Source organism: Schistocerca serialis, chromosome 8, assembly GCF_023864345.2.
Source record: "Schistocerca serialis cubense isolate TAMUIC-IGC-003099 chromosome 8, iqSchSeri2.2, whole genome shotgun sequence".
NCBI classification, from domain to species: Eukaryota; Metazoa; Arthropoda; class Insecta; order Orthoptera; family Acrididae; genus Schistocerca; species Schistocerca serialis.
The window spans coordinates 559,094,364-559,106,449 of NC_064645.1; the positions used below are offsets into that span (position 1 = coordinate 559,094,364).

A 12,086-nucleotide genomic window follows, 5' to 3' on the forward strand; every position below is an offset into this window, starting at 1 on the left:
GCACCATTCTTATCCATCATTTATCAAAGATCATTGAAACAGCAGAAAGTTCCATGGAACTGGAAGAACGCCCAGGTCATTGCAAACTATAAAAAGAGTAGAAAATTGGATGCACACAATTACCGGCCAATTTCACTGACATCGATTTGTTGTAGAATCATGGAACACATTTTGTGTTCAGACATATTGACCTTTCTAAACTCTGAGAAGCTCATCTGCAGAAACCAGCACAGTTTTAGGAAACAGCAGTCATGCGAGACACATCTGGCCCTCTTTGTGCATGATATACAACAGGCTCTAGATACCGGCTCCCAGGTTGATGCCATATTTCTCGACTTCTGAAAGGCGTTCGACTCAGTTTCGCACTGTCACTTTCTCCAAGAAGTGCGTGGTTACCGTCTATCCAATGACATGTGTGGTTGGATAGAAAGTTTTCTAACAGACAGGGAGCAGTATGTCATCCTGAATGGGGTGACTTCAACAGAAACAAGCGTTACTTCAGGTGTGCCCCAGGGCAGCATAATAGGTCCACTGCTTTTTATGATTCACATAAATGATCTGGTTGATGGTATTGACAGTGGCATTAGGCTGTTTACCGATGATGCTGTAGTCTACAGGAAAGTAGTATCACATGAAACTTGCGAACAAATCAATGAGGCTTTGCAGAAAATAAATGTGTGGTGTAATGACTGGCAGTTATTTCTCAATATTACCAAGTGTAACCTATTGCGTATAACAAGGCGAAAATCCCCATTAATGTACGAGTACAAAATAAATGCCCAGACCTTGGAAGCGGTAACATCCATCAAGTATCTGGGTGTGACTATTCGAAATTATCTCAAATGGAATGATCAGATTACAAAAATAACAGGTAAGGCAAACTCTAGATTATGGTTTATTGGTAGAATCCTGAAGTGATGCAGTCCTTCAATGAAGGAAACAGCGTACAATACATTAGTTCGTCCAGTCTTAGAATATTGTTCGTCTGTATGGGACCCTTACCAGTTGGGTCTGATTCAAGAGATTGAGACGGTCCAAAGAGCAGCAAGATTCGTGACTGGTACATTTAGCCATCGCGAAAGCATTACAAATCTCATAGAAAGTTTGACGTGGGACACAATTGCAGACAGACGGCACACTAAATGGAAGGGGCTGCTCACTAAATTCCAAAATTCGATCATCACCGAGGATGTAGAGCATATATTATTACCACCAACTTTCAAATCGGACAATGATCACCATTCATAGGTAAGAGAAATTAGAGCTCATACTGAGGCATTCAGACAGTTGTTTTACCCTCATGCGATCCGCAAGTGGAACAGAGGGGAGGAAAATATGACTTTGGCGCGAATAGTGCCCTCCACCACACACCGCTTGCTGGCTGCCGGAGTATATATGTAGATGTAGATGTATCTCCTGCCGCTGCCAAGCTCTACTTGGCGTGATAGCTGATGGGACTAACTAGGTTTGTTCGAATGAAGACACAGTGACCAATCACAACCATTTCCAAACTTTCTCTATTGCGTAAATGTAGTTTCGTGATTGTTGTGATCACCATGACACCTTTGTCGATCAATATTTAGTGTGCTTCGGCGTATGGCCACTTGGAGCGCCAGTTGACCCCGTCTTTCACTTTGAGTTTCTCAAATGTTTTTAGCGTAAACACAGTGCTGGTTACGTATTTTATTCATGCTGAGCAAAATGTGTTACGAGAATTTATTCTCGTTGTCAAGTGCAGTATTTACATATGTATTTTTTTCACATAACTGATGAGGCAGAGTACCTGATAACCTCAAAAAGATGACTACAGTGCAAGAGACTCAGAATTACACACATTCCAACACCACACAAAATGCTTATGTACAGTCTTAGACATAAAAACTGATCGCCGGCTGGCCGCCACAGGGACTAAGTCCGAGTCGTTCACTTAAGGTGGCCAATGAAACTGACCACCCCTGACAACTCTAAGTCCGGCAAGCTGCACAATCTGGCAACACTGTAAGATGCGGAAGTGTTAGGAGGAAGTGTTGTCTACTTCCGAAATGTTCTCGGAGTGAGTTAGCCCGTGGTCTAGTGGTAATCGTCGTACATTCTAAACTTATAGTCGGCTGTTCACTTCCAACTACATTTTTTTTTTACCACATTACTGTTGCGTTTAGTAAACTAATGGAAAATGCAATTAAAATATTCACTGTACTAATACAAATTAAATTCATCTTACTACAGAAACATCACGACGACAGTCTATCGTAATAAAGCATTAAATGTCTGTAAGACCTTTGAGCATATTTTAACACGAATTAGAAGAATATTACCGATTTTTGACTTTGAAAAGATCTGTATTTACTTCATTTCCTGTATCATTCGCAAGTATTATGGAAATGTGGCACTTCATAGATAAAATTATGTATTCACATCAACAAAAAATATGTCGGCAGAAAACGAAAGTGGCATTATGAATTTGGCAGTACCGTAAGGTTTTCGCACTGACACTAAGGGTTACTGAAAGTAGCAAGACGAATCTTGCTTGAGCGTTGTCTTAAGATTCCCTTATTGAGTTTGTATCTGCCTGCTTGTAGCTGTGCTACAAAAGAATTAAAAATCTGGCTTTCAGCGAGTCTCGAAAGGCGAACAAAAGCAGCTTGCACCTGGTAGCCAAGCATATTACCTGGGAACTGTTTTTTTCCTAAAGTGGGAAGACATCCTTTTGTGGTTGAATTGTTGGCAAATGTCAGTCAGACGTGTGTCGTTGGTCTAAGCGTCTCGGTGTGTTGAATTTGTACCAATGATTTTTCTACAGGTTTTTTCTGTCCCAAATAGAGAGTTGAAGTCTCTCATTAGTATTTTTACGTCATCTTGGTGAATTTTGCTCATACTATTTTCGAGTGTGTTCCAGAATTTTTCGACATTTTCGGTGTTTTTCTTATTTTCGATATTGGTGGGGGCATGTGCATTGGTAAGTGTATATTTTTTACTGGGGCTCTGAATGAGCATAGTCATAAGTCGATTATTGATGGGCCGGCTGTGGTGGCCGAACGGTTCTAGGCGCTTCAGTCCGGAACCGCGGGACTGCTACGGTCGCAGTTTCGAATCCTGCCTCGGGCATAGATGTGTGTGATGTCCTTAGCTTAGTTAGATTTAAGTAGTTCTAAGTTCTAGGGGACTGATGACCTCCGCTGTTAAGTCCCATAGTGCTCAGAGCCATTTGAACCTTTTGATTATTGATGGGTGTGATTTCTTTGACAGAGTTGATGATAGATCTGTGTTCGAGAAATGCAATGCCGAAGATTGGTATGCCTTTCGCTACCTTTTGTTGTATTTCGATCTTGAAGATGCAATGGTTTCCGTAATGCAAGGTTTCATAGTCAATTAGTCATGGTTCTTGAAGAGCAAGGATCAGAATTATTTGTCAGTCGATTTCTTTTGTGAGATTATTTAGTTTTCGAGTTTGGATCAATGTATCGATGTTTAGTTTTCAAATTCATGTTTTCTGCTTGTAGGGAAATTTACCAGAGATCTTCGGTATTCTCTGCCATGCTAACCTGGACTCCCCAGAATCCGAAAATCCAACTGCCGCTTGTCGACAGCCGGGTTGTGTACCACCTGGGGTAAAGTTGACTTTACTTGCATAGTTCATGTTTGCTTGTGTTTCACTGGTTTGGCTTGGGTGGTACCAGGACCGGAAGCAAATATTTTCAGCCAAGCTCATTGAGGTAACAGACGGTGACCAGAGTAGCGGTGATTTTCACTCTGATGTGTCTGGATTTTGGGTTCAACGGATTGAGTAGCCGTTCGGGATTGTGTTAGTATTTGGTTCACCCCAAGTATATGATTTCCTCGTTACCACCCATATGGGGGAGGGTTTCCCCTATCCGTCACACGGGATTATTATTATTATTATTATTATTATTATTATTATTATTATTATTATTATTGTCATTATGTCATCAGCAAATCCGATATGGTGTGTCTTCCCATCACTGAAATAAATGTGTATTGTTCGATTCAGTATTTCCATCACATAAATATGGGTTATTATTACGTTACATTGCTGCTAGTAGACATATTTCTCACTTTTTCTTAGACAGTTGCTACCTGTTACTCCATCATAGGAATTTATGTGCGCAGCATTGTTGCAATACAATTATCCGATTTCTGTAATTTCATTTCAGGGTGGCCGAGCAGTTCTAGGTGCTACAGTCTGGAACCGCGCGACCACTATGGTCGCAGGTTCGAATCCTGCCTTGGGCACGGATGTATGTGATGTCTTTAGGTTAGTTAGGTGTAAGTAGTTCTAAGTTTTAGGGGACTGATGACCTCAGAAGTTAAGTCCCATAGTGCTCACAGCTATTCTTTTGTAATTTCATTTCGATACCAGATTGTTCTAATCGGATTCTGCCGGTCAGTCTTAATGTGGATATCCGACTACGACTCTAATCTTACGATAGACTGGGTAAACCACATTCTTAATCGGACTGTTGAATCTAGATATCTTATCTACGACAGGGCCTGAATTCTTAAACACTGTGGAAAATAGTAATCCAATGTGCTTATTACAAATACGTTATTTAAATATAAATATATGAACTAACGAGATAACAGTTTATTTACAGGAGCAGAGCCCCATCCATCATAGCAGAGCAGTGCGAGATTGGTTTCAGGGCCAAGAGAGGATAAAGCTGTTGCCGTTTGTTCCACGATCACCGAACATCAACCAGAGAGAGAAAACGTGGGCAGAGGTAACAAGGTCATTGCCATGTGGACCTACTAATGCAAGCGACCTTTGGACGAATATAGAAAACGTATGGTGGGAAGTAAACCATCACGCTACACTGTCGATGACTTAATGAAATCAATTCCCCTATGCCTTCGAGAAATCTTACGTAATGATCGTGGGTGGGTTGGCTACTAAAAGTATACTCGTCCACAAAACCCATGTGGACAATTATCTGATAATCGGTCAAGCTTTGCTTTGTCGCAGCTCTTTAGCATACAAGTCCATTTACTTTCAGTCTCCTCCATACAATTCTTGCAATGCAAGGTAATTGAAAAATCTCATCTATTCGACGCCAACTGAGGAATTGACTGGTGCGTGTGTTGTTCAACACACATTAGTTGTCAACCTCACTGAAATCAATGACTGTTTGCGTGCGTGTGCGTGTGTGTTTTCAAGTTCACGCACAATCTGAATCAATATTATTAACATTAGAGAGACAACCAACAATAAATATTGCATCAAATATGACTGTAAAGTATTTTAATGCGATGGGAAGTTACAAACTGAATTTTTACCCAACCCACGTCCTGCATATTATGTTAAGTAAGATGTATTAACTCCATAGTATTGTTAGCAGAGACAGTGCGCTCTTGTTGTCGAGGCTCGTGACAAGTGGAGTGATTAGCAACGCCCAATGCCGCCGCGATTTGTTTATATTAGCTGAGTGTGGACACTGCAGCAGACGCTTCGTCATAAACAGAAAGAAATCACCTTGGCTCTGACTGCAGTGAGCGGATATCACTGCCTGCGAGTTCTTATAGTAACCAACGTGAGACTCTACTCACAGGTGCCATGGAGCAATTGCAATTGGTATCATGTCATTAGTCACCAGAATATTAACCAGTGATGAAATGTCCACTCCATTTGAATCCCAAGAAATTAGAAACCTTCTCACAAAGGAATGTGAGGTGATATCAAAATTTATCCAACATACAAAAATTAACTGCAGGGCTTCCATGTATGCAGTAGTAGCACACAAGGAAATATTATGTCTTGGAAGCATATATTTCATTTCCTCTTCTCATATTAACGCCCTTGTTTTAGTATGAAGTGAGAAAATATACACGAAAAACTAAAGTTCCTGAAAAGCATATAAGTCATTTCCTCTTCTCATTTCATAACTTTTGTTTTAGTATGAAGTAAAAAAATAAACAGTTTAAGATTCTGAAGCATAATATGACACCAGATTCTTATCGTAGGCGCCATCGGAAATGCAAAAAGCAGGGAGCTGTCCATTCTTTTGTCCAACAGTCTGTTTCCTTTCACGCATTACTCCAGCTAGGAAATTCTTATTTAAGGACTTGGGGGCATCAAGTTCTTCAGCAGAACTAGCCTTATGTTATTGTACTAATTATGGTATGGAAAAAATGCAACAAAGACGAGTTCCTCTAGAACATTGAGGATATTTGCTCATGTCTGTATTCAGCAATGACTGCCAGCTGCCACAGCACTTCACAGAATCCTTGCGGCAGGCAACACAACCGTGCGTGAACTTCTGACTTCATTCATTAAGACGTCGGGAGATGGATGGAAACGTGAAATTAATGTCGCTTTCCGAGTCGTATCCAATCCAGAAAGAGGTGTTATTACGTAAGTTGAGCATTCTAGCAATTACACTTTTATATGGTTCTGAGCACTATTGGACTTAACATCTGAGGTCATCAGTCGCCTAGAACTAACCTAAGGCCATCACACACATCCATGCCCGAGGCAGGATTCGAAACTGCGACCGTAGCAGTCGCGCGGTTCCGGACTGAAGCACCTAGAACCGTTCGGCCACCACAGCCGGCCCATCAATAATCGACTTATGACTATGCTCATTCAGAGCCCCAGTAAAAAATATACACTTACCAATGCACATGCCCCCACCAACTTCGAAAATAAGAAAAACACTGAAAATGTCGAAAAATTCTGGAACACACTCGAAAATAGTATGAGCAAAATTCACCAAGATGACGTAAAAATACTAATGGGAGACTTCAACTCTCTATTTGGGACAGAAAAAACCTGTAGAAAAATCATTGGTACAAATTCAACACACCGAGACGCTTAGACCAACGACATACGTCTGACTGACATTTGCCAACAATTCAACCACAAAAGGATGTCTTCCCACTTTAGGAAAAAAACAGTTCCCAGGTAATATGCTTGGCTACCAGGTGCAAGCTGCTTTTGTTCGCCTTTCGAGACCCTGAAAGCCAGATTTTTAATTCTTTTGTAGCACAGCTACAAGCAGGCAGATACAAACTCAATAAGGGAATCTTAAGACAATGCTCAAGCAAAATTCGTCTTGCTACTTTCAGTAACCATTGGTGTCAGTGCGAAAACCTTACGGTACTGCCAAATTCATAATGGCACTTTTGTTTTCTGCCGACATATTTTTTGTTGTTGTGAATACATAATTTTATCTATGAAGTGCCACATTTCCATAATACTTGCGAATGATACAGGAAATGAAGTAAATACAGATCTTTTCAAAGTCAAAAATCGGTAATATTCTCCTAATTCGTGTTAAAATATGCTCAAAGGTCTTACTGACATTTATTGCTTTATTACGATAGACTGTCATAGTGATATTTCTGTAGTGAGATGAATTTAATTTGCATTAGTACAGTGAATATTTTAATTGCATTTTCCATTAGTTTACTAAACGCAACAGTAATCATCAAAGAGAAATTAACCAGCAGCAGAATTTTCTTTCATGATATCTAAAACGATCTGACAATGCTAAAGTTGTTTACAAATTCTACGCCAGTAAAAACCTACTGGTTCTAACGATGTCATTAAACCATTGTAGTTTTAAGAGTATTTTCGTCTCGAAATGAATTGCCTTGATGGTTGATCGATCAAGAGCGGGAAAGGTAAAATTTTACGAATATATGACGAGTTGGACAAGTGCTTGAGAGAGGACTTCCTTATCAATACAAGTGCCTGAGAGACGACTTTCCTATCAATCTCCTGGATAGTTTTGTTTCTCAAATCAACAGAGTGCGTTATCATGAAGTAGCATAGGTGATGTAGTTTAGTTGCTCGATTTTCTTACACTACAACCGAAAGGTGTCTCAGTTGTTGGCAACAAATTCCAGTTGTGTTGCACACACCCCTTGGGGCAGAATTCTTACCCAAAACACACTTTTGGAGCTATCAGATGTAAAATATTATGTTCACACTACTCTTTGCTCGAGTTTACGTCTTTTGGTGGGGCTCAGCCTTTCATTTCTTCTTAGGAAGTTAACGATAAAGGTATAACACGTTACCAGTAAGATAAAGGTATCATAAGTTACCAGTAACAGTACTCCATAGGAATGCTCAGTGAGCGACCTGATGAAGTTCAATAATAGTCACTCCATTGATTTTTGTTGTTTCGAATTAGAGCATGCAGTACTCCTACGCCAGACTTCTAAACTTTGCTTGTTGAATGCAAATGTCGCATGATGGTAAAATGGTAATCTATCACATATCAGTAGTCGAGACTTCCTAAATGTGGAAATTCATTCATGCCAGAACGATCTTTGTTGAACCAAGAATATCTTTTTCTGGCATATTTTTCCCAAAAGCACTTCCGCATCTTACAGTGTTGCCAGATTGTGCAGCTTGCTGGACTTAGAGTTGTCAGGGGCGGTCAGTTTTATTGGCCACCAAAAGTGAACGACTCGGACTTAGTCTCTGTGGCGGCTGACCGGCGGTCAGTTTTTATGTCTAAGACTGTACATATTTGTACCTTACAATTAGAAAAAAATTCTCGAAACACTTAGTGCTAAGTCTGAAAAAATAAGTAACTAGTCCTATATTTCATTATTTAAATAAGGAATGACAGCTGCAGGCTTTCAAAAACATTGATTATGACATATTAAATTGAGTCAAATGTTCCTACTTCCCAGACAGTTATCAGTTCCAGTGACATCAGTAGTTTTTATTAGATAATAAACAAGTCCGTGACAAGTCTTTTGATGCCTGTTATGTGTATATATCATACATAAAGTTCCAGGTGGTATCTGTACGCAACTTTTACAGCTTAAAACATTATTTCCCACATTTTATGTTTTCCAGTATTTTACACCATTTTTTAAAATCCTTTGAAAAGTGTAAAAGCGGGGTTTCACTTTATATTACAAAAGATTTTTTAAGGAAAAAATGGAATATCAAAATTCAAGTGGCCAGTGGTTTAGATATGAACAACCTGCACAAGCTGAAACTTTTCTGGAGGAAGTAGTGGTTTATTTAGAGCAAATATGGACTCTTACATCTTTACGGAGGATAAATGTCGCAAAGTGACAATGTGCAAAGATATTGTCAAACGACAGTGCCAGACGACATCACCATGTTCGGAATGCAGCCTTATTTATGCGAACATATCCTCTACTATTATCACAGGATAACTTTGGAGTACGATGTAGAGGGGGAGGGGAGGGGGGGGGGGCAAAGTACACACAATGAAAGGCAAGCTTTAGGCCTTAATTAAGGAGCACCAAGTTTCTCCTCTTTATTCTAACCAGGAAATTTTGCAGGAGAATTGTTACCCTCCTATTGCTCCCAAACTATCTTGGCCTAAATCCTCTAGAATTCATCTGGAATCTTGCAAAGAATAATAATTGTAGTAGTAAAATGTCTAATATCTAGCTCTCCAACTGAAAGAAATAATGGCTGATGCTTTTGGAGCTAATAACTAAACTCATGGTCAATGAAGTCAGTCTGCTTTTGTAGCTATAAAATTTGATTTTACTATTGTAATACTATAAAACAAGAAAGGTCATGTATTACGACAAAGTATTTGATGACTGCCAGAAGAAATATAATTATACGGACAGAAAAACAGAAATTGTAATAAAAACTAATAACAGTTGGCAAGAATTCGAACAAAGAATTGGCCTTATTGTCGGTGAATGGAACAGCAGGTTATGAATTGACAGACAGCTAGAAAAATAGCAAAATCATCGAAGAAGGTTGTTTTATAGATACTGACAGCAAAGCATCATCAGCAGCTGAGACGAGGTATACTGTACACCCTGTTTCTGCCCTTTTCCTAAAGGAGTGCTTCACTCAGTGGCACTTGTGTATAGGTGTGCAGTGCTGCACTCTAAAGAGTACTGGAGGGGGTGGTGTTTCTGGCTCTCTTCCCTGGAAGCTTGTCCTCATATTTAATTTCTTGATTAGGCTCTACCCTCACAACAAGTCCATGGTCAATTTCTTGTTTACATATATGCATAACCATTTGCCTAGAGGTAAAAATCAGTAATTTCCTGTGCACTGTAGGCAATCTTTGTAAATATATAGTGTCATAAGAGTGGAACTATCGAACTGCTGTCATGTTGTAACTAACATTCAATTTCAACATTTGGACACCAATTATGATCCTGATAAAGCAGGACAGTTACAAAACAGTCTACTAATGATGCAATATGGATGTCAAATCAATCTAGACGCACTTGAAGATAGCAATTAATCCTAAACAGACTGTTGTAAATAAAGATTACTTAATATAAGCAGCTATTTGACGTATCTAATCTAACAAATCACGTCATTATCAAGACCTATATTACGCTGCTGGCCCTATAGAAGAAAAAAGTTACAAATGGGTAAATCTGTGCTAAAACTTTCTCATGATTATGAGACAGACATATACATACAATGAGAGATATCATTCAATGAGAGATTTCTAGTACAATAGAGAAAAGCTGTTCAATTTTGCAACAAAAGCTGACAGCCAAGCTGTGCCGTCACAGCCCAAGTGGCTCTAAACATAAACTTGCCTGAAACTAGATGAGACACTCTTCGTTCCAGCTGTGATGTCACCATTTCTGCATCTCTATCAATACAAGAATGAGTACAACTTTTTTGAGGTGTGACAATGCCTGGGTGAGCACATCCAGAATTAAAAATGAGTTTCACAGTTGCTAATTTTTGAGTGCATACCAATGTAACAGTGGAGTCTACAGATGTGGTTGGACATGAACACTCAGTTGAAAGAAGTTGTTGAATGGCAAATGAATAGTGTACTGAATATAACAGCTGCATCGTGGAAGAATGCTGAACGGTCATTTGAGAGTAGGAAATGTTGTACACAACAATGATGCATTCTTGAAAGTTGAAGATTACTCAAAAATTTTAGCACAATTTTGTTGTTACAATTCTATAATAACTTTCAACGAAGATCGCAGTAAACCAATAGTGACATTTCAGTCCATTGTGCTTCATGGACTCCACTGAACCAATTATCAAATAATAATAATAATAATAATAATAATAATAATAATGTTCCACAATCGGCAATGAGATGAGTAATCATCGATCATCGATGCAGTGAGCAAGCTAGGGAACTCCCACAGTAGAAGAGAGTAGCTCCTGTATCAGATCCAATGCCACAAGAGATTGGCTGCATAAAAGTATAAAGATTTAAGGAAAATTTTATGCTACATCAGAGTGCCCAAAATGATTTAAACATCACTACAGAATTTGAAAACCTGCTGTTCAGGACAAGAAACTTTGTAGTAACAAACATGCAGTTGATGCTTTTTGCAATGAATTCTTCAGATATACTGAAGATAGCAATTTCCTCCTGGAACAGATTTACAAGGTTTATGAAATTGGACTCTCCTAGAAGTATGTGCTTATATGAACTTCAGCATCTCAACTTGACACAACTGACAACTTCTGAGTATGCATGTTTTTTGGTAATCAGTGTAGTTTCGGGTCTGCAATCAATCACGATAATCAGGAGTTTGCTGTATTTTCATGTAGCTAAAATATGGTCTTTTACTGAAGTTTGTATTTTGGGAGAATCTTCTTTTCGGACAACTCTAGAATTAATTAAAACTTCCAATTTTACAATGATTATGTATAATCATTGTAAAATTGTATATATATTGTGGATGCATAACTAAAATGCATTTGTAAAAAACATCAGCACAAATATTATCACACAATTACAAAGACTAAAAATTTAAAAAGTTTTTGCATTTATTCTATGAATTACCTGCAGGTTACCACCATAAAACAACACATTAGGAAGATGAAGAATATCTGGATGTGATCTGTAATTATAAACCAACTGTGTGATGTAAATAGGATCATAAGGTTCCTGATATAGCTCACATGTCTTCATAAGCCTCTCCAACATCGAGACTCCTGAAATGAAGCATTTGTAACAGACAAATGTCAGTCAATGCACACTATCACAAACTAATTCACTCTAAAGCATACATTTTAAAATCATTAGTATGGTGGTAATGACTAGTATAATTTTATCAATATTACTATATTAATATTAATTTCAAAAAGACATATTCACCTATCACTGTCATATTTCATT

The 12,086-nt window shown here is 38.7% G+C and overlaps 1 protein-coding gene across 1 annotated transcript in view; it reads right to left on the bottom strand.

The window, feature by feature from the left end:
* Positions 1-12,086, bottom strand: part of LOC126416074 (putative helicase MOV-10) — a 341,495-nt gene that overhangs the window by 24,246 nt on the left and 305,163 nt on the right. Inside the window, exon 16 of the mRNA XM_050083555.1 lies at positions 11,751-11,902. Coding sequence (XP_049939512.1) covers positions 11,751-11,902 — 152 coding nt within the window. The remainder of the gene's footprint in view (positions 1-11,750; positions 11,903-12,086) is intronic.